The following is a 23812-nucleotide window of genomic DNA, read 5'->3' as shown; positions in this document are numbered from 1 at the left end:
TTGGGAAAGCCACACTGTAGTCTTGTAAGGCTACTTCTATGCAAGAATACCCTTTTGTATTTCCTGGGGGAGGTTACTATTTATTTTTGGTGTGGGAGATTGAAAATTTGCCATCTCTTTCTTCATCGTGAGCAGGCTATTACTGCCAGGATGTTCAGTGTGTTTCCAGGGAAAAGGAGGCAATGGATAGGGCCAGCAGTAAGTGCCTGTTCATTGGGCTCTTGACAGAAGCAAGGACTGCAGGAAGGTGGCACAGGCTACCCCTAGCTTCAGGGCCCTGGGAAGTGGTAATGAGCTCTAGGAGGATCGGAAATGTGACCAGAGCATTTGGCAGTAGCAGTAGGAGGATGTTTTAGCTCCCATGGGAGTGAGAGCAACAACAGCATGTGTTTGATTGCAACGCCCTCCTCTGAGGTGATTGGAACCACCACTTGTGATGCCTATTCAGGGACCCCTAGTAGGAGTGGGACATGACCATCTCTAGAGTCAGTGATAACTGCAGTCTTTTGTCCCCACTACACGTAGACCAAGCATGAAGCACCCTTTCTCACATAGCCCACATAGAAGGTGCTGTACAGTCTGCTCCTAGTTGCAGGATCCTGGAAAGTGACAGAGATCGGGCTTATGGGTACTGTCTTGAACATTTAGCAGTGGCAGCAACAGGGCAGGTGTGTTCCCAGGGATGCAAGAGCACCAACAGGTTGTGTTTTGTCACAATGCCCTCCTCTGTGTTTCCCTTGAGGTGAATGGGGCTGAAAGTGGTGTCTGTTCACAGACACCTAATGTTCGGAGCTACTCACACCTGTAGAGACAGAGATAACTGTGGTAGTTTGCCCCTGCCTCCTTTAGACCATGCCAAAAGCACCTCCTCCTGCTTAGCCCCCACAGGAGGTGTTGCATGAGATGCTCCTAGTTGAAGGTTCCTGGGAGGGGTCAGTAATCAATCATCTGGGCACTTCCCAGAGGGTTTGGCCATGGCAGCAGCAGGGTGGGTGTACTCGCAGGGAAGTGAGAGCAACAACAGGTGGTGTTCCATTGCAATGGCCTTCTTTATTGTGCCCTCTGAGGTGGTTGGGGCTATAAGGGATTTATGTTCAGTTATCTCCAGTTGTGGTGGGCCATGCTCAACTCTGGAATCAGGGATAACTGTGGCAATTTGCCTCCATTGTCTGCAGACCTCACAAGAAGCACCCTGTACCACTTAGCCCACAAAAGAGCTGCTAACCAGCCACTCCTAGTTGTAGGTTCTTGGGAAGAGACAGTAATGAACTCTCTGGGTTCCCCCAAGCATTTGGCAGTGGCAACTGCAGGGCAGCTATGTTCCCAGTGGTGTGAGAGCAACAGCATATGGTGCTTGGTTGCAGTGCCCTCTTTTTATCTTTTTTTCCAAACCCTGAGGTGACTGGGGTGGCACATAGGGCTCACTCATAGGCACCCAGTGGTGGCAGGCCTCACCTCCCTCTGATCTCTGAGATGACCACCATATTCTGTCCCTGCCACCTGTAAATCATGCAAGAGGTGCCACATTGCACTTAGCCCCTGATGCCCTTAGCCCACACAGGAGGTGCCTTGGCACCACTAGCTTGCACGAGAAGCACCCAGTCTCCACTAAATGAGCAAGAGGCTTCTGGACACCTGTAGCCTGCGCCAGAGCCACCCCAACCTCTGAGAGCCCATGGACATGTGCACACTCCAGTGCAGGGAGTTTCCTAAAGTGTCCACCCCTCCTGCCCTTGCACTCCCCAACAATGGTGCCCTGCCTCTCCTGTGGGCCTGGACCTTCTCCAGGGTTCCCTCTGCCATGGCATTCCTCTCCCCAGCCTGTGACATACCACTCACCACCAATGGTGCTCTGCTGCTTAGCCCCTCAAACTGTCCCCAAACAGCCAGCCCCAGTCCTCTCCCCAGGACTGACCTCCAGAGCCTGAGTCACAGCACCCAGCACCTGCCTGAGCATCTCAGGCTGTGGTATCCCAGCTTGTGGTTCAGATGATCTGTGGGGCTCTCACACTGCTTTGCTGTTCTCAGTTCAGCTGCTGAGATTTCTCCACAACTTTGAGGTCCTAGCTACTCAGCTGATTTTTCTGTCCATTAGGTGACTTCCCAGGGTGTGGGTTCCTTTTCTCCTTCACAGCTCCCTCTCAGGAATGCTAGTCCCATCTTCATTCCTTTTCTATCTCTCTCTTTTTTTCTTTTGTTCTGCCCAGGTATGTCAAGCGTTTCTTGCCTTTTTTTGGAGGTTTAATTCCTTCTGCCAGCATTCAGTTGATGTTGTGTGTGAGTCATTTTTACATGTAGGTGTGCTTTTTTGATGTGTTTCTGGGAGAAGGCTAGTGTGACCTCTTACTCCTCTGCCATTTGCTCTGCCTTCCCCAACCATTCTTTCAATGAATACATCCTGAGCATTTACTATGTTCCAGAGTCTATTAATATTTGCTGAGGATAAGGTGACAAACTTGTGTAGTGATGCCTGGTGACATGCTCCCAGTGCTGAAAGTTGCTGCCTTCTAGGAGATTGCTCGTGGGCCTGCTGGATACACCATGGTCCCCACTTGAAGCGCTGAGCCCTCAGCCCCACACACCAATGAACACATTTCATTGTGAAATTTTATTAAAGATTACACAATGCCTTGAAATCTCTTTCATCAGTTGTCTAGTGAAGGTTATGTAAATATACATGAAGTACTCACTACATTTTTTGTTTCTATTATAAAATTAATTTACAGTGTTTTGTCACTTTCTGATGTGCAGCATAATGACAAAACCATAATATATGTATATTATTTTTCTCATACTAACTTCCATCATAAAAGTGTCCATCTAATGGGCTCCATTGTTTTAGTTCCTGACTGTCTTTAGCTTGCTCTGAATTTGTTTGTGTTTTTTATTTATTTATTTTTATTGGAGTACACTTTACTTGCACTGTTGCTTTAGTTTTAGGTATGAAGCAAAGGGAATCACTCACACATATACATATATCCATTCTTTTTCCCCCAGTAGATTGTTATAAACTATAGAGTAGATTCTCCTGTGCTAGAGGTTTCTAGTTTATCATGTATTTTATACAGTAATGTGTATATGTTATTCCCACCATTCAGATTCTCCCCTCCCTACAATGGTTCCACCTATGGTAACCATATGATTGCTTTTGAAATCTGTCAGTTTCTTTCTGTTTTATACATAAGTTCTTTTGTATCATTTTTTATTAGATTCCACATATAAGTGATATGATCATTTTACTTCTTTGTCTGCCTGACATGTTTCCGTATGATAATATTGAGGTCCATCCACGTTGCTGCTTAAGGCATTAGTTCAGGCTTTTTTATGGCTGAGTAATAGAGAAGATGTGGTACATGTTGCTTGCTCCTTTGAGAAGAGAACCCAACTGAAGACTGGAAACCCAGGTTGAACCCCATGGAAAGAGGCAACAAAGCCTGATTACCTTCATTCACCTATGGAATCACCTAAGTCAGAGCTTAAGGAAAGAAATGAACCTATAACAAAGAAAGTTACTCTCATAAATTCTCCACATGTATCAAATACTAAACTCCTTCGAAATATTTTGGTTCCAGTTCCATCCATGTTGCTGCAAATGGCATTATTTTCTTTTTTATGGCTGTGTAGTATTCCATTGTACATATATACCACTATCTTCCTAATCCAATCATCTGTTGATGGACATTTGGGTTGTTTCCATGACTTGGCTATTGTGAATAGTGCTGCAATGAACATTTCTAGTCACTTAAGATGGAGCAAGATTATATGAGAAGAAAGTATGTATGCATGTGTGTGTAACTGGCTCACCATGCTGTACAGTAGAAAATTGACAGAACACTGTAAACCAGGTATAATGGAAAAAATAAAAGTCATTGCAATATTAAAAATAAATAATAAATAAATAAATAAATAAATACACTGTAACCATAAAAATTTTTGATTCCCATCTTCACACTGCAAACAGACTAAAGGTGAGAATATCAGCATATCCTTAAATGTCAGTACAAATGCTAATACCACACTGTTGAGTCTCATACTTACATATAAAATTTGTAAAATTATTGTATTTAACATAGGGGATGGACACACACACACTCAAATAATATCAAAATTTGAAAAGAGTGAGGAAAAAACCTGAGGTTCAAAAAAACATATTTACCTAAGAAGATAACAGAGATCATAATAGAGAAATGAATAATACAGATAGTTCCCATTTTGGCTTATGAGGAAAGATCCTGCCTAGTATCCAGGAGGATTTGGGTTGATCCCTGGCCCTGCTCAGTGGGTAAGGAACCCACATTTCCCTAAGTTGTGGTGTAGGTCACATATGCAGCTCAAATCCTTTGCAGTTGTGGCTGTGGAATAGATATGCATCTGAAGCTCTGATTTGACCCATTGCCAGGGAACCTCCATATGTCATTGGTGAGGCCAATAAAAGAAAAAAACAATGCTTAATACAAACCAAATTAATCTAAGCAAAGTTAGAAAAAAGTGAAAGAAAACAAACAAACAAATCTCTCTCTAAATCTATTTGAAGTACTTGAGTTTAACAAGGTAGCATGAAACAAGGTTAATTAATTAAACTGAAATATTCACGGTATTTCTATATCCCAACAGCAGCATTGAGAATGGAGAATTTATATATACTAATATAGAAGTAGGAAAACCAAAAAATACACATGAATGAATTTATCAAAGCACATGCAATACACATTGTTAAAAACTACAAAATATTCATGGGAGAAATTAAAGAGATCATAAGCAAAAGAGACATATTTTGCACATAAATTGGATAACTCATTGAAAGTATAGAGGGGGCTCTCCCCACAATCAACCTGCAGACTCAAGGCAATCAAAGTCAAAATAACAGAGCCTGCTTTGGAAGTTAATTATTTCATATAGAAGTGAAAGGGAATCAAAGTAAATAAAATAATTTAAAAATGAGAAACAAACCATCAGACTTATTTGACCTAATATCAAAACTGTTTCTTAATCCATAGCAATGGAAAAAAACAATAACTAAATGAGGATAGGAATATAGATTGATTAATAATTTGAATAGAGTGGGTAAGTTTGAAATAGAATAATATATATAAGGTCAAATTATATTTTACAATTACACCAAGTCATTTGAATGTAGAAAGGATATTGTTTCAATAAACAGTGTCAGCATGGTTCAATATCAATATATCTTAAATGAACATAGAGTTTTGTGTTGCACCATATGCAAAACATATAACTAGAAATGGGTCAAATTGGTAAGAACTGTAACAAGAAAACTATTTTCAAGAGAACATTGGACACATTCTTGGAAAATATGGGCTATCAAATTTACTGACTAGGACACAAGACTCATGACCTAAAGAACAAAAAAAAATAATAATTTGGACTTACTAAAAATAAGAAGCACTTACTATTCAAAAGAACTCAATAAAATTAAAGAACAAGTTTCAGACTGGGAGAAAATATTTATAGAACCTATTTCTGATAAAGATGTGAATCCACAACACATAGAGGAGAAAAGCAAGCCAATTATTTTTTAAAACTAGGGGTAAAAGTTTTGAGAAGATATTTCACCAAAGAAGATAGCAGATCATTCTGTATAGAAATATCCAACATCATTTGTCATTAGATAAATGGAAATGAAAACCACAGTGAGATATCACAGCAAACCCACTAGAATGGCTGACATCAGATGACTGGCAATACCAGAGGAAGTGAGGGTGTTAGTAGAAATTGGAACTCTCACTCACACATGGTTAGCAGTAATGCATAATGTAGAACCATGATAAGAAAGTGTTGGTCAGTTCCTCATATAATTCAATGTACATTTGACACAGCAATTCCACTCCTAGGTAATTAAGCTAAAGAAATAATAATAAAGCTTTTCAGTTTGATGAGGTCCCATGGGTTTATTTTTGCTCTCATTTCTATTGCTTTGGGAGACTGACCTGAGAAAATATTCATAATGTTGATGTCAGAGAGTGTTTTGCCTATGTTTTCTTCTAGGAGTTTGATGGTGTCCTGTCGTATATTTAAGTCTTTCAGCCATTTGGAGTTTATTTTTGTGCATGGTGTGAGGGTGTGTTCTAGTTTCATTGCTTTGCATGCAGCTGTCCAGGTTTCCCAGCAATGCTTGCTGAATAGACTTTCTTTTTCCCATTTTATGTTCTTGCCTCCCTTGTCAAAGATTAATTGACCATAGGTGTCAGGGTTTATTTCCGGATTCTCTATTCTGTTCCAAACCAAAAAGAAAACAAAAAGACAACTTACAGAATGGGAGAAAATAGTTTCAAATGATGCAACTGACAAGGGCTTAATCTCTAGAATATATAAACAACTTATACAACTCAACAGCAAAAAAACCAATCAATCAATGGAAAAATGGGCAAAAGACCTGAATAGACATTTCTCCAAAGAAGATATACAGATGGCCAACAAACACATGAAAAAATGCTCAACATTGCTGCTTATAAGAGAAATGCTAATCAAAACGACCATGAGATATCACCTCACACCCGTCAGAATGGCCATCATTAATAAATCCACAAATAACAAGTGCTGGAGGGGCTGTGGAGAAAAGGGAACCCTCCTGCACTGCTGGTGGGAATGGAAACTGGTACAGCCACTATGGAGAACAGTTTGGAGATACCTTAGAAATCTATACATAGAACTTCCATATGATACCACAATCCCACTCTTGGGCATCTATCCGGACAAAACTCTACTTAAAAGAGACACATGCACCCGCATGTTCATTGCAGCACTATTCACAATAGCCAGGACATGGAAACAATCCAAATGTCTATCGACAGATGATTGGATTAGGAAGAGGTGGTATATATACACAATGGAATACTACTCAGCCATAAAAAAGAATGACATAATGCCATTTGCAGCAACATGGATGGAACTAGAGAATCTCATTCTGAGTGAAATGAGCCAGAAAGACAAAGACAATACCATATGATATCACTTACAACTGGAATCTAATAATCCAGCACAAATGAACATCTCCTCAGAAAAGAAAATCATGGACTTGGAGAAGAGACTTGTGGTTGCCTGATGGGAGGGGGAGGGAGTGGGAGGGATCGGGAGGGATCGGGAGCTTGGGCTTATCAGACACAACTTAGAATAGATTTACAAGGAGCTCCTGCTGAATAGCATTGAGAACTATGTCTAGATACTCATGTTGCAACAGAAGAAAGGGTGGGGGAAAAACTGTAATTGTAATGTATACATGTAAGGATAACCTGACCCCCTTGCTGTACAGTGGGAAAAAAAAAAAAGAATCCAACTGCAACAGCTTGGGTTGCTGTGGAGGTGCAGCTTTGATCCCTGGCACTGGCTATGACAATAATTCCAGTTGAAGAGGTGGAGCTAGTACAGGTATTTGTGAGAGCAAGTCTTGGTATGGAACCATGGTTATATATGTAGATAAAATCATGTTGAAATAAATATTGCTTCTGAGAAAAAAAAAGAAATAATAATAATAATAATAATAAAAAAAACCTTCTTCCCATAAAGGGCTGGATACAGAGCTATATACATAGGAAAAAGATGATACTGATATGTCACTTTTGTTGAGGGGAATTGAATGTTCATTATGCTTGGTCAGTGGTCATGTTAAGCCAAATTTTGTATTGCGTTTGTTTCAAATCAAACATATTTTAGATGTTGTGCAATGTTTTCAATTTCCACAAAAGATGAAGTGGATATTCCGAAGAGTGAAGGGAATTACCCCAGGCCACACACTCTGGCAGGTACAGCCTAAAATTGAGATCTGTTTTCACAAATATTCTTCTCTGATATCTACATAGTGGTGAGCCTTGGGAGCAGATTTGATCATATTCGTCTTTAACTGAGTACAGCCTGAACAAGGAGAACTATATGATTCTTCACTGGATGTAGAAGTAAAGAGATTAAAACTTAGTCTCATAACATAAAGGTGAGCAGCAATGATTTTCATGGAGATTCATAATGAAGACATTTAATGAGACAGACACCAAATTCACTGGGGGCAACAGAAGACTCCAGACCACTCATGCATTCTTTGTCCTCTCATTCCCAGTCTGGTATGAGCTGGAGTTTTTTTCAAACACAGATGCCATCAGAAACTCCAGACACAACAAATCTGAGCGTGAACTCCTGAGTGATGGGGACAACACAGTTTTAGAGTGATCATGTTTCTAAAATCCAGAATCCTTGAGTCCCTAAGTGGAGGAACTGAACTCATAACTGTGGATTGTTTCCTGAGGCAATGAAGGCTGCTCTAGTTTCTTCTCCTGACCCACCATCCTCACCACCACCAATCCAAAACACGCAAGGAACACTGAATGGGAAGTGAGGAAATGAAAGGCCATGTTTTACCAAGTCTCAGCTCTGGCCCATCTTTATGCCACCAGAGCCTGGTCAGCCTGGAGCTTCCATCAATTCATAAGGAGCCCCTTGTCCTACTCCCTAGGCCCTAGATACCACCATCCTATCCTCAGCTCTATGAATTTGATGATTTTAGTTTCCACATAAAATTAGATCACTCAGTATTAGTCTTGTTTTGGTTTGAATTCTTTCACTAACATAATGAACAAAGTCCCAGTTTTGCAAGAGGAATATGTTCTCCTGAGGTCGAATGCACAGCATGATGACTAGAGCAAAGCAGACTGTATTGTAGACACAGTAATTACTAGCGCAATGGATCGTAAGTCCTCTCACTGCACACACAAGTAAATTAAAATGTTAAGTGTGTGGAGATGATGAGTACAGTAAATAACTTGATGGTGGTTTCAAAATATCAATCTGAACACTTTAAATATGTGCACAGTTTATATATCAATTAAAACTCAATAAAGATATTAAGAGAACAATGAATTCCTGGTAATAACAGGATTGACTTAAAAACTTTTAGCTATGCATTCCTTAATATTGTAAATAAGAAATAATCCATAATATCAACTGAGAATTCAAAATTTATAAGAATGACTTGCTAGGAAAAGACAGAATAACTGCAACAAACTGCAATTCAAGTTACCAAATCTTTACTGAGTATTCACTCCAGGATGGGCCTAAGATTAGACCTGTAGGATATGAGGCTAGTGACTATGTGTGTCTGTTATAAAGATGAGCAAACATCACTGAGACAAGACTGCTGCCTTGTGGAAGAGTTTCACCAGGGCCCCCTTCATATCCCTGTTCCTCAGGCTGTAAATGAAGGGGTTCAGCAATGGGGTGACCACTGTGTACATCACAGAGGAAATTATGTTCTTGTCACTGGAGGTACTAGATGAGGGGAAAAAATATAGCCCAATGATTGTTCCATAATACAGAGAAACCACAGACAGGTGGGAGCCACATGTGGACAAGGCTTTGCAGATGCCCTTGGTAGATGGAACCCTGAGGATGGTGGCCCCGATGCGGCCATAAGAGATCAAGATGCATATGAGTGGAAGGGTGATGACTGCCAGTCCTACTGTGAAAATGACCAGCTCATTGAGGGATGTGTCTGAGCAGGAGAGCTTGAGCAAGGTACCAGGGTCACAGAAGAAATGGGGGATGGTGTTGTCAGCACAAAAGGACAGCTGGGTCAGGAGGAGGGTGTAACACAGGGCATCAGCACTGGAAAGAATCCAAGACACAATTACTAGTAAGGTACACAGTCCCTTTCTCATGATGGTGGTGTAGTGGAGAGGGTGGCAGATGGCCACATACCTGTCATAGGCCATTGAGGCAAGAAGAAAATCATCCAGAACAGTAAAAAATATGAAAAAATACATCTGTGCTATGCACCCTGCATAGGAGATGGATTGATCCTGAGTCTGCATGTTCATCAGCATCTTAGGGACAGTGACAGAGGAAAAGGAAAGGTCAGAGTAGGCCAGGTGGCTGAGGAAGAAGTACATGGGGGTGTGGAGGTGAGGGTCCAGCCTGATGAGCAGGATGATGAGCAGGTTCCCCAGCACTGTGGTCAGGTACATGCCCAGAAACAGGGTAAAGAAAATGCCCTGATGCTCTGGCCAGATGGGAAGCCCCATGAGAAGGAACTCAGACACGGTGCTCTGGTTCTCCATCTTCATGATCCCCTCCTGTCTGCTGGGATGACTAGAGAGTGAGAGAAGCTGAAACCATCACAATATGATTTAGAGCATCCAGATAAATAGTAGGCTTTCCTACTAGTGAATATGCCAATGCTGTCTGCATCCCTGACCCTACAAAAATCCTTTTGAATGGAATGACTCATCATGTGAAATGAGAACTTAGTATCAGATAAGAGAGTTTGATTTAGCAGAGAAACTGGCTCAGTGGCATTTTTCCATCATCTAGGAGAGAATCAGGCTCTTAGTCATTATTTTCAGCTACATCTAGTTTGTAAGGAAAAAATGCCTTGGAAGAGGGATATTAAATTACAATCTACATAATTTACATTTTGTTTCTGTACATTTAGAGACATTAATTAGTATTGACATTCAAGTTGTAAAATACAGAACATTCGAAATCTAAAAACCAGTATTCAGTAGTATATGGAGAAAGCTTCCGCAATATATACTCAAAGCAAGTTGGATCAAAAATACATAGGCAAAATGGGAGTTCTCTCAAGGCACAATAGAAATGAAACCGCATAGGGTCCTTGAGGTTCTGGGTTTGAACCCTGGCCTTGCTCAATGGGTTAAATATCCAGCATTGCTGTGGTGTAGGTGGAAGTCATGACTCATATTTTGCACTGCTGTGGCATTGGCATAGGTGGCATCTGTACTCTGATTAGACCCCCTAGCTTAGGAACGTCCATATGTGCAGCCCCTCCAAAATAAACAAAATAAAATTAAATAAGTAAATAGTCAAAATGTCCATTTTATACTTAAAGGTTGAAGAAGAAGTAAACACACCTGTTGCTTGGACTCAATGTGTCTTGGAGATTAGCTTTGCAATATCACTGCTTGAAAAACTAAAAATACTACTACCAGTTATATACATTTTCACAGGACTCATGATCATCATTCTTCTACCTCTCCAGATTCAACAACCTCTACAACTAATTACTTAGGATAGCACACAATGGAAGATAATATGAGAAAAACTGGGATACCATGCTGTACAGCAGAAACCAACACTAAAATGTATATAAACTATAGTCTAATAAAAATTGTGTATATATACAATATACAATTATATACAATTTACAAAAGAAAAAAAACCAATCAAGACTTCATCAACAGGCACAATCTGAAATGAAAAGTGCTATTATCAAGGGATATCAAAAAAAGAAGCCAAGAATGTCTCCTCTATCCATTTTAGGAACTAGGAATAAGTAGTGGCTTAATTTGTGCCATGTTTGCTGCACAGCAGCTATTAACAACACTGTAAATCAACTTTTAAAAATTTTAACAAAGAAAAATGAAGCGGCTTAAGTGGGAACACAGAGAAGTGCTGCATATCTCTGTAGAGACACAGACACACACACATGCACACACACACACATCTGCTTCTGGTGAAAGATATGTTGATCTTCTCTGACATTTATGCTCAAGTGATCTAGCTGACAGAAGTATGTACTGGTTTCTCACCTATTCCATACAACACACTGACAACAGATTTAGTCACAACTTCTGTGGTCCTGAACCACTCACCATCTTCAGAGAGGAAAGTCATGAGCCTGGAGCTTCCTCCTCAGTTAGTTCACCCCCTGCAGAAATGGAGAGGTGAAGACTAGGCTATACCCACCAGGGAGAAGACCCAAGGGGACAGGGCACCAAGCTCTTGGTAATAGACATGCATTAAACCTGTGATAATTGATCAGTTTTACTCCTCCTGCCTCTAGGACAGATGCCCTGGGGCAGTGGTCCCTAAACTGAGATGTTCTGTGCAATCACCTGGGGAACTTGTTAAACATGCAGATCCCAGCTTCACATCTAGATGCTCATTCATGAGGTCTGGAGTAAAGTAAGTCTCAGGTAGACGGTTCTCAGGGCCGAATGTGAGGTAACATTGTCCTTAGGAAGAACCTCGGGGAGATGCCCTGTGTGTGGGAGCCCTGAAGATGTGGGGAGAACTCCTTCCTGGCCTTTCCTACCAGATTCATGTATCCCCCTGTCAAGTCATAGCCTGGGATGTGAAGAGGGATTTTTCTCTCCAGTGGACATTCCTATTTGATTTATAGCTTTTAAATTGAAGTCTGTTTCATGATGGAAATCCAAATAAAACAGACATCAAAAAAAGGGATAAAGTCAAAGTATTCAGCCTTCCATTATTCATTTTATATCTTTCTAAAATAGTTTTTATTCAGAAATTTTAGGTTTACATAAATCCATTTAATTTTACATCATACTTTATAGCTTTATTTTACCATGAAAATTTACTGTAATAATATTTGAAGTTATATTTACATGCATATCAATACATTGAGCTCATAAAGTAGCCATATGTTAATCTACTTAAAATTTGAAATTTTAGCTGATAATTTGTTGAGTGAACACATTCACTGTGAAATTTTTTTAAAGATTATACTTTGCCTTGATAGCTAATGAAGTTTTCTTTAATATCTCTAAAGCACACCTTTCATTTTTTTCATTTTAATTATACTACATTTGTTTACAGTATAATTTCAATTTTTGCTACAGCATAGTGACCCAGTCATGTATGTGTGTATATACATTATATATATAGTCATATATATTCAATTTCTCATATAATCTTCCATCATGACTAAAAAAGAAAACCTATCCATTTAAAGGGCTCCATTGTCTTAATTCCCAACTCCCTTTGGCTTGCTCTGAATTTGTTTTTTTAATTTTTCATATTGAGTTATAGTTTACTTGCAATATTGTTTGTTTTAGGTGTGCAGCAAAGGGAATCAGTCACACATACACATATATCCATTCTTTTCCCCCCAGTAGATTATTATAAACTATAGAGTAGATTCTCCTATGCCATACAGTAGGTTCTAGATAATCATCTATTTTATAAAGTAGTGTGTATATGTTATTCCCACCAGATTCTCCCCTCCCTACAATGGATCCACTTATGGTAACCATTTGATTGCTTTTGAAATCTGTCAGTTTCTTTCTGTTTTATACATAAGTTCTTTTGCATCATTTTTTGTTAGATTCCACATATAAGTGATATGATCATTTTACTTTGTCTGCCTGACATGTTTCCATATGATAATATTGAGGTCCATCCACGTTGCTGCTTAAGGCATTAGTTCAGGCTTTTTTTATGGCTGAGTAATAGAGAAGATGTGGTACATGTTGCTTGCTCCTTTGAGAAGAGAACCCAACTGAAGACTGGAAATCCAGGTTGAACCCCATGGAAAGAGGCAACAAAGCCTGATTACTTTCATTCAGCCATGGAATCACCTAAGTCAGAGCTTAAGGAAAGAAATGAACCTATAATAAATAAAGTTACTATCATAAATTCTCCACATGTATCAAATACTAAACTCCTTCAAAATATTTTGATTCCCGTCCTCATACTCCATGCAGACTAGAGTTGGGAATATCAGCATAGCCTTATATGTTTCGCCAAATGGTAATTCCATAATATTTAGTTACATTTATGTATAAAATTTGTAAACTTACTGTATTTTTCATAGGGCACACACACACACAACCAAGAAAAATCAAAATTTGAAAAGACTGAGGAAAAAACCTGTTTCCAAAAAAAAAATATATTTACCTATGAAGATAATAAAGATAATAATAGAAAAAATAAATAATACAGATAGTTCACATTGTGGCTTATCAGAAACATCCTGCCCAGTACCCATGAGGATTTGTGATTGACACCTGGCCTCACTCAGTGGGTAAGGATAACACATTTCCCTAAGCTGTCATGTAGGTCCCATATGCAGCTTGGATCATTTGTTCCTGTGGTTTTGGTATAGACATGCAACTGTGGCACTGATTTGACCCATAGCCTAGGAACCTCCATATGACATTGGTGAGGGCAATAAAAGAAAAAACTAATAAATAATGCAAACCAAATTAATCTAAACAAAGACAGAAAAGGAGGGAAAGAAAACAAACAAAAATTTCCCTCCAAATCCATTTGAAATGCATGAGTTTAACAAGGTAGCATGAAACAAAGTTAAAGAATTAAAATGAAAAATTCATGGTATGTCTATATCCCAGCAAAAGCATTGCAAATAGAGAATTTATAGACACTATTGAAGAAGTAGAGAAACCAAATAATACACATGGATGAATTTATAAAAACATGTCCAATACACATTGTTAAAAACTACAAAACATTCATGGGTGAAAATAAAGAAGACATAAATATAAGACATATATTTTGCACATAAATTGGATAACTCAATGAAATTATAGAGGGAGCTATCCCTGAAGTTGACCTATAGACTCAAGGCAATCAAAGTCAAAATAGCAGAGCCTATTTTAGAAGTTAATTATTAATTTTATATACAAGTGAAAGGAGATCAAAATAGACAAAATAACTTACAAATGAGAAATAAACTATCAGATTTACTTTGCCTAATTTCAAAACTGTTTCTTAATCCATAGCAATATAAAAAACAATAATTGAATGAGGATAGGAAGATAGATTGATTAATAATTTGAATAGAGTGAATAAGTTTGAAATAGAACTATGTGTGTATATATATATATATATATATATATATATATATATATATATATACACACACACACACACACATAAGGTCAAAAATATTTTATAGGTAAACTAAGGCATATGAATGTGGAAAGGATATTGTTTCAATAAATAGTGCCAGCATGATTCAATATCAATATGTCTTAAATGAACATAGAGTCTTGTGTTGCATATGCAAAACATATAACTAGAAATGGGTCAAATGTTTCAGAACTGTAACAAGAAAACTATTTTGAAGAGAATATTGGACACAATTTTGGAAAATATGGTCTATCTATTTTACTGAATAGGACACAGGAGTCAGGACCTATAAAAGAAAAAAATAATAATTTGAACTTTCTAAAAATAAGAAGCACTTACTCTTTGAAAGAAACTCAATAAAATTAAGGAACTAGTTTCAGACTGGGAGAAAATCTTCATACAACATATTTATGATTAAGATGTGAATCCAGAAGACACATATAAGACAAGCAAGAAAAATATTTTTTAAAACTTGGGGTAAAAGATTTGGAAATATATTTTACCAAAGAAAATAGCAGACTGATCTGTAGAAAGATAACCACCATCATTAGTCATTAGATAAATGGAAATGAAAACCACAGTGAGATACCCACTAGAATGGCTGACATCATCAGATGATTCGCAATATCAGGGCAGTGGGGGTGTTAGAAATTGTAACTCTCATACATGGTCAGCAGTAATGCATAATGCAGAAGCTTCATGAGAAAGTTTTGGTCAGTTTCTCATTAAGTTCAACATACACTTGACCCAGCAATTCCACTCCTAAGTAATTAAGCAAAAGAAATTAAAAAAACTTCTTCCCATAAAGGCTTGGATGCACAGCTATAAACATGAAAATATATATGGGACAAAGGTGATACAGATATGCCACATTTGATGAGGGAAAGCTAATGTTCATTATGCTTGGTCAGTAGTCATCCTAAGCCAAATTTCATATTGCATTTGTTTCAAATCAAATGTATTTTATATGTTTTTCAATGTTTTCAATTTCCAGGGATGAAGAAATGGATATTCAGAGGACTGAAGGGAAATGCCCCAGGTCACATACTCCAGCAGGTACAGCCTGCAATTGACATCAGTTTTCCCAAATGCTCTTCTCTTAAAGCTACATGGTGCTGAGCCTCAGAAGAAGTTTTGATCCTATTCATCTTTAACTAAGTATAGCCTGAAGAAGAAGAAATATCTGGTTCTTACCTAGAGGCAGAAAAATAGAGATTATTCCTTAGGCTCAAAACATAAAATTGGTATCACTAAGCTGAGTATAATTGATTTACATGGAGATTCACAATGAAGACATTGAATGAGACATACACCAAATTCAGTGGGAGCAAGAGAAGACTACACATTATGGCTGCTTGTCTTTCTCATACCCAGGCTTGACTGAGCCGGTATTTTGTTCAAACACATTCATGCACTCAGAACACTACAAAACCAACTAATCTGAGAATGAACTGCTGAGTGTTGGGAACAGCAGTGTCTTAGAGTGATTAGTCTTTCTAAAATCCAGAAGAAGTCTTGACTCCCTAAGTCTAGGAGCTGAACTCATTCCTGTGGATTGTTGCCTGGACCAATAAAGTCTAATATACAAGTTCATCTCCTGACCCACCACCAACAACCAAAAATATGAAAAGAACACTGAATGGAAAGCAAGGAAGTGAAAGAACATAATTTACCAAGTCCCAGCTCTGGCACCTTTCTATGCCACACAAGCCTGGTCAGCCTGGACTTTCTACCAATTCATAAGGACCCCCATTTCCTCTTTCCCAGGCCCTAGCTACTACCATCCTGTCCCTTGACCTATGAATTTGACTATTTAGATTTCTACATAAAGTGAGAACTTGCAGTATTTGTCTTGTTTTGAGTTTGACCTCTTTCACTAGCTTAATATACAAAGTTCCAGTTATGCAATAGGAATAAGTTCTCCTGAGGTTGAATGTACAGCATGATGACTATATAAAACCAGACTGTATTGTATGCATAGTATATACTAGTGTAGTGGCTCTTAAGTTCTCTCACTGCACACACAAATAAATTAAAATATTAACTATGTAGAGATGATGACTCTATTAGTTAAATTGATTGTGGTATTTATTTCACAATGTATGGGTGAAATAAATATATATATATATACCAATCAGAACACTTTAAATAGGAGTTGGCATCATGGCTCAGTGATTAACAAATGCAACAAGGAATCATGAGGTTGCAGGTTTGATCCCTGGCCTTGCTCAGTGGGTTAAGGATCCAACATTGACATGAACTATGGTGTACATCGCAGAGGTGGCTTGGATCCCACATTGCTATGGCCATGGTGTAGGCCAGTGGCTATAGCTCCAATTAGACCCCTAACATGGGAAGTTCCAAATGCCGTGGGTGTGGACCTAGAGAAGAAAAAAAAGACACTTTAAATATATACAACACTATATGTATCAATTTAACCTCAATAAATATATATTTAAAAAATCTGTAAATTCCTGGGAGATTTAAGGACTATTATCTATGTAATTACTCAATGTAATAAATAAGTAATGATCCATAATATCAATTGAGAATTCACAATTTACACTAATGATTTGCTAGGAAAAGAAAGAATAACTTTAATGAATTTCAATTCAAGTTACAAAATATTTACTGAGTATTCACTCCAGGATGGGCTCAAGATTAGACTTGTAGGAGCTGGGTTATGTGACTCCATGTGTCTCTTATAAAGATGAGCAAACATCATTGAGACAAGACTGCTGCCTTGTGAAAGAGTTTCCCTAGGGCCCCCTTCATATCCCTGTTCCTCAGGCTGTAAATGAAGGGGTTCAGCAATGGGGTGACCACTGTGTACATCACAGAGGTAATTATGTCCTTGTCATTGGAGGTGCTGGATGAGAGGAAAACTGACAGCCGAGTAATTGTTCCATGATACAGAAAAACCACAGACAGGAGGGAGCCACACATGGACAAGGCTTTGCAGATGCCCTTGGTAGATGGAACCTTGAGGATGGTGGCCCTGATGTGGCCATATGAGACCAAGATGCATAATAGTGGGAGGGTGATGACTGCCAGTTTTACTGTGAACATGACCAGCTCATGGAGAGACATGTCTGAGGAGGAGATCTTGAGCAGAGCACCAAAGTCACAGAAGAAATGGGGGATGGTGTTGTAAGCGCAAAAGGACAGCTGGGTCAGGAGGAGTGTGTGACACAGAGTTTTGGCACTGGAGAGAATCCAAGATACAGTAACCAGTAAGGTATGCAGTCCCTCTCTCATGATAGTGGTGTACTGGAGAGGGTGGCAGTTCACCATGTACCTGCCATAGGCCATTGAGGTGAGAAGGAAATTGTCCAGAGAAGTAATAAATATGAAGAAATACATCTGTGCTATGCATCCTTCAAAGGGGATGCATTGATCCTCAGTCTACATGTTCATAAGCATTTTTGGAACAGTGACAGGTGAAAAGGTGATGTCAGAGGAAGCCAGGTGGCTTAGGAAGAAGTACATGGTGGTCTGGAGGTGAGGATCCAGCCTGATGAGCAGGACGAATAGCAGGCTGCCCAGCACCATGGTCAGGTACATGCCCAGCAACAGGGCAAAGGATACGCCCTGCTGCTCTGGCTGGATGGGGAACCGCAGGAGGAGGAATTTGTACATGTGGCTCTGTTTCTCCCTCCTCATGCTCCTTTTCTGTCTGCTGGCATGAACAGGGGGTGAGAGAAGCAGAAACTATCACAATATAATTTATAGGAGCCAGATACAAAGGAGACTTTTCTACTGCTGAATATGCCAAGGTCTGTCTGCATTGCCATGACCCTACAAATATCCTTTAAATTGGATAGGATCATCATGTGAAATGGGAGAACTTACTATCAGATAAGAGTGTTGGATACAGAAGAGAAACTGGACCCATTGCCTTTTGCCATCATCTAGGAGAGCGTCAGCCTCTTAGTCATCATCTGTAGCTATGTATAATTGGTAAAGAAGAGAATGACCTAGGAGAGGGATATAAAATTAAATTTCCATAATTTACTTTGTGTTTCTGTACATTTAGAAACAAACACATCTTGACATTCAAGTTGTAAAATATTGAACTTTTGAAATCTAAAACCCATTAATAAGTTGTATTTGGAGGAAGATTCATCAACACATAGTCAAAACAAAGGGGATGAATAATAAATAGTCAACATAAAGATCTAAGAAAAAGAAATCATACCTATGGCTTGGACTCAAATTGTCCTGGAGTTCAGTCTTGCAATATCACTGCTTGAAAAACTAGCAATACTGCCAGTTATATACATTTTTAATAGTACTCATGTTCATCATTCTTCCACCACTCCTGATTCAACAGCATTTATAACCAAACTTGTAGGATAGAACACAATGGAAAAAAATATGTGAAAAAGAATGTGTGCATATACAATGACTGGGAGACTTCACTACACAGCATATAATGATGAAACAATGTAAATAAACTATACTCTAACAAAAATGAAATTATATACACACACATACCCAAGCCAATCTCTCATGACCTCATCAACATCAACATGCATGATCTGAAAGGAAAACAGCTGTTATCAAGGAAGGTAAAAGAGAGAGGCCAATAATGTCTCCTCTGTCTATCTTTAGGAACTAGTAATGGGAAATGGCTTAAGGAAGAGCACAGAAAAGTGCTAATCATCTGTGTACACACACACACACACACACGCACACACACACACCTGCTTCTGGTGAAAGATATGTTTATCTGCTCATAAATTTATGCTCAATTGATCTAGATGACAGGAGTATGGACTGGATTCTCACCTATTCTGTATGACACCCTGACACCAGATTTATCCACAGGTTCAGTGGTCCTGAAATTCTCACCAGCATCAGAGAGAAAAGTCATGAGCTTGGAGCTTTCTCCTCAGTTCACCTCTTGCAGAAATGGAGAGGTGAAGACTAGGCTCTACCCACAAGGGAGAGGACCCAAGGGGACATGGCACCAAGATCTTGGTAAGAGACATGCATTACACCTGTGTTAATTGCTCAGGTTTCCTCCTCCTGCCTCCAGGACAGATGCTCTAAGGCCGTGGCCCCTACACTGGGATATTTTGTAGAATCACCTGGGGAGCTTGTTAAAGATGCAGATCCCAGCTCCACATCCAGTGATGCTCATTCATGAGAACTGGGGCCAGGGGATTCTCAGGCAGATGGTTCTTAGGACAGATTGTGAGGTAATGCTGTCCTTAGGAACAACCTCAGAGTGATTTCCTGTTTGGGGGAACCCAGAAGAAGATGTGGGGAGACCTCCTTATTGGGCCATCCTACCCGATTCATGTTTCCTCTGACAGGTCATAGCCAGGGAGGTGAAGAGCGATTTGCCTCACCAGGGTACATTCCTGTTTGATTTACTGCTTTTAAAATTAATTCTCGAATACACCTGACCAAAGAGGTAAAGGACTTATATACCGAGAACTATAAAACTTTAATCAAAGAAATCAAAGAAGATGTAAAGAAATGGAAAGATATTCCATGTTCCTGGATTGGGAAAATCAAATTTGTGAAAATGGCCATACTACACAATGCAATCTACAGCTTCAATGCAATCCCTATCAAATTACCCATGATATTTTTCACAGAACTAGAACAAACAATCCAAACATTTATATGGAACAACAAAAGACCCAGAATCGCCAAAGCAATCCTGAGAAACCAAAACCAAGCAGGAGGCATAACTCTCCCAGACTTCAAGAAATACTACAAAGCCACAGTCATCAAAACAGTATGGTACTGGTATCAAAACAGACGGACAGACGAATCGAACAGAACAGAGAACCCGGAAATAAACCCTGACACCTCTGGTCAATTAATCTTTGACAAGGGAGGCAAGAACATAAAATGGGAAAAAGAAAGTCTATTCAGCAAGCATTGCTGGGAAACCTGGACAGCTGCATGCAAAGCAATGAAACTAGAACACACCCTCACACCATGCACAAAAATAAACTCCAAATGGCTGAAAGACTTAAATATATGACAGGACACCATCAAACTCCTAGAAGAAAACATAGGCAAAACACTCTCTGACATCAACATCATGAATATTGTCTCAGGTCCGTCTCCCAAAGCAATAGAAATTAGAGCAAAAATAAACCCATGGGACCTCATCAAACTGAAAAGCTTTTGCACAGCAATGGAAACCCAAAAGAAAACAAAAAGACAACTGACAGAATGGGAGAAAATAGTTTCAAATGATGCAACTGACAAGGGCTTAATCTCTAGAATATATAAGCAACTTATACAACCCAACAGCAAAAAAACCAATCAATCAATGGAAAAATGGGCAAAAGACATGAATAGACATTTCTCCAAAGAAGATATACAGATGGCCAGCAAACACATGAAAAAATGCTCAACATCGCTGATTATAAGAGAAATGCAAATCAAAACTACCATGAGATACCACCTCACACCCGTCAGAATGGCCATCATTAATAAATCCACAAATAACAAGTGCTGGAGGGGCTGTGGAGAAAAGGGAACCCTCCTGCACTGCTGGTGGGAATGGAAACTGGTACAGCCACTATGGAGAACAGTTTGGAGATACCTTAGAAATCTATACATAGAACTTCCATATGACCCCGCAATCCCACTCTTGGGCATCTATCCGGACAAAAATCTACTTAAAAGAGACACATGCACCCGCATGTTCATTACAGCACTATTCACAATAGCCAGGACATGGAAACAACCCAAATGTCCATCGACAGATGATTGGATTCGGAAGATGTGGTATATATACACAATGGAATACTACTCAGCCATAAAAAAGGATGACATCATGCCACTTGCAGCAACATGGATGGAACTAGAGAATCTCATACTGAGTGAAATGAGCCAGAAAGACAAAGGCAAATACCATATGATATCAATTATAACTGGAATCTAATATCTAGCACAAATGAACATCTCCTCAGAAAAGAAAATTATGGACTTGGAGAAGAGACTTGTGGCTCCCTGATGGGAGGGGGAGGGAGTGGGAGGGATCGGGAGCTTGGGGTAATCAGACACACCTTGGAATAGATTTATAAGGAGATCCTGCTGAATAGCATTGAGAACTATGTCTAGATACTCATGTTGCAACAGAAGAAAGGGTGGGGGAAAAACTGTAATTGTAATGTATACATGTAAGGATAACCTGACCCCCTTGCTGTACAGTGGGAAAATTTTAAAAAAATTAAAAAAAATAAATAAGAAAAAATAAAATAAAATTAATTCTGCTTCATGATGGAAATCAAATACAATAGACATGGAAACAAAGGATAAAGTGAAAGTATTTCAGACTTCCATTATTCATTTTTTATCTTTATATAATGGTTTTTATTTAGAAAATTTTAGGTTTACATATATCCATATAATTTTATATCTATTTTATATCTTTTTCCATGAAAATTTACTGTACTATCATTTGCATTTCTACTTCTACACCTATGAATACATTGAGCACATAAAATATCTATCATGAATCTACTTAAAATTTTTAATTTTTACCTGGTTATTTGTTAGATGAACACATTGCTAAATTTTATTTTTATTTTTTTGAGATTTTTATTTGATATGTGCTTTTTTAATGATTTTTATTATTTACATGGTAGTTGTTTACAGTATCCTGTCAATTTTCTACTGTATGGAAAATTGACCTAGTAACACACACATGTTTATACATTTTTTGTCACATTATCATGCTCCATCATGAGTGACTAGATAGAGTTCCCAGTGCTATACAGCAGGATCTCATTTCTTATTGTGTAAAGGCAATACTTTGCATCTATTACCCCCACGTTCCTAGTACACTCCACTCCTTGCCCCTTCCCGTTGGCAACCACAAGTCTGTTCTCCAAGTTCATGATTTTCTTCTCTGTGGAAAGATTCATTTGTTCTGTATATTAGATTCCATATATAGGAGATAGCATATGGTATTTGTATTTGTCTTTCTCATTCTGACTTACCTCACTTAGTGTGAGTGTCTCTAATTCCATCCATGTTGATCAAATGGCATTATTTTGTTCTTTTTATAGCTAAGTAGTACTCCATTGTGTGTATGTACCACATCTCCACAATCCAATCATCTGTTGAGTGACATTTGGGTTGTTTCCATTTCTTGGCTATTGTGAATGGTGCTGCAATGACCTCATGGATGCATGTGTCTTTTTAAAGGGAAGTTCAGTATGGATAGATGCCCAAGATGGAACTTGTGGGTCATATGGTAGTTCTATATTTAGTTTTCTGAGGAACCTCCACACTATTTTCCATAGTGGTTGTACCAATTTATGTTCCAACCAGCAGTGTAGGAGGGTTCCCTTTTCTCCACACCCTCTCCAGAATTTATTTGTTGCCTTGCTAACGGTAGCCATTCTGAGTGGTGTGAGTTGGTATTTCATAGTAGTTTTGATTTCCATTTCTCTATTAGTCAGTGATGGTGAGGATTTTTTTCATGTGCTTGGGGCCATTTATACATCTTCTTGGGGGAAATGTCTCTTCAGGTCTTTTGACCATTTTTCAATTGGGTTGCTTTTTTATGAGTTGTATAAATTGTTTGTATATTTTGGAAATTAAGTTCTTGTCAGTTGAAATGTTTGAAACAATTTTCTCCCATTACTTAGGTTGTCTTTTTACTTTTTATGGTTTCCTTTGTTTTGCAAAATTTGTTGATTTATTTTTGCTGTTATTTCTGTTGCTTTGGGAGACTGACCAGAGAAAATATTTGTAAGGTTGATGTCAGAGCATTGTTTTGCCCATGTTCTCTTCCATGAGTTTGATGGTGTCTTGACCTACATTTAGATCTTTTAGCCATTTTGAGTTTATTTTTTTGCATGGTGTGAGGATGTGTTCCAGGTTCATTAATTTACATGTGGCTGTCCAGTTTTCCCAGCAATGGTTGCTAAAAAGACTATTTCCCATTTTATATATTCTTGCCACCTTTCAAAGATTAATTGACTGTAGGTGTCTGGGTTTACTTTTGAGTTCTCCTTTGTGCTCCATTGGTCTGTATGTCTGTTTTTGGTACTAGTACCACATCGTCTTGATTACTGTGGCTCTGTAATATTGCCTAAAGTCTGTGAAAGTTATGCCTCCTGCTTGGTTTTTGTTCCTCAGCATTACTTAGGTAATTCTGGGTCTTTTATAGATCCATATAAATTTTTGGATT

At 38.6% G+C, this 23812-nt stretch overlaps 2 protein-coding genes across 2 annotated transcripts; both read right to left on the bottom strand.

Moving 5' to 3' along the window:
- Window positions 1-9125: 9125 nt before the first annotated feature.
- On the bottom strand, window positions 9126-10067 carry LOC110258965 (olfactory receptor 1J4-like). The gene has a single exon (XM_085012673.1). It carries the CDS (start codon window positions 10065-10067, stop codon window positions 9126-9128), a length of 942 nt encoding a protein of 313 aa, XP_084868799.1.
- A 5710-nt stretch (window positions 10068-15777) lies between these two features.
- On the bottom strand, window positions 15778-17949 carry LOC146407232 (olfactory receptor 1J4-like). Its single transcript, XM_085014633.1, has 2 exons — window positions 17461-17949; window positions 15778-15831 (listed from the first exon to the last, which is right to left on the bottom strand). Exons 1-2 carry the CDS (start codon window positions 17947-17949, stop codon window positions 15778-15780), a joined length of 543 nt encoding a protein of 180 aa, XP_084870759.1.
- Between the last annotated feature and the right edge of the window lie 5863 nt (window positions 17950-23812).

Source organism: Sus scrofa, chromosome 1 (assembly GCF_054392235.1).
Source record: "Sus scrofa isolate SSC_HxYL_T2T_F1_AM1 chromosome 1, Sscrofa_HxYL_maternal_Yorkshire_Landrace_v2.0, whole genome shotgun sequence".
Classification (NCBI taxonomy): Eukaryota; Metazoa; Chordata; class Mammalia; order Artiodactyla; family Suidae; genus Sus; species Sus scrofa.
This window is presented reverse-complemented; position numbering and strand designations above follow the sequence as displayed.

Bases quoted from the DNA above. Each gene is read 5' to 3' on its own strand.
- LOC110258965 (XM_085012673.1), bottom strand. From the start codon at position 10,067: ATGAAGATGGAGAACCAGAGCACCGTGTCTGAGTTCCTTCTCATGGGG.
- LOC146407232 (XM_085014633.1), bottom strand. From the start codon at position 17,949: ATGGCCTATGGCAGGTACATGGTGAACTGCCACCCTCTCCAGTACACC. The intron at 15,832-17,460 runs GTCACCCCATTG...TTCTGCCTCTAG, and splicing joins CCTCTGTGATGTACACAGTG to GTAAGAACCAGATATTTCTT.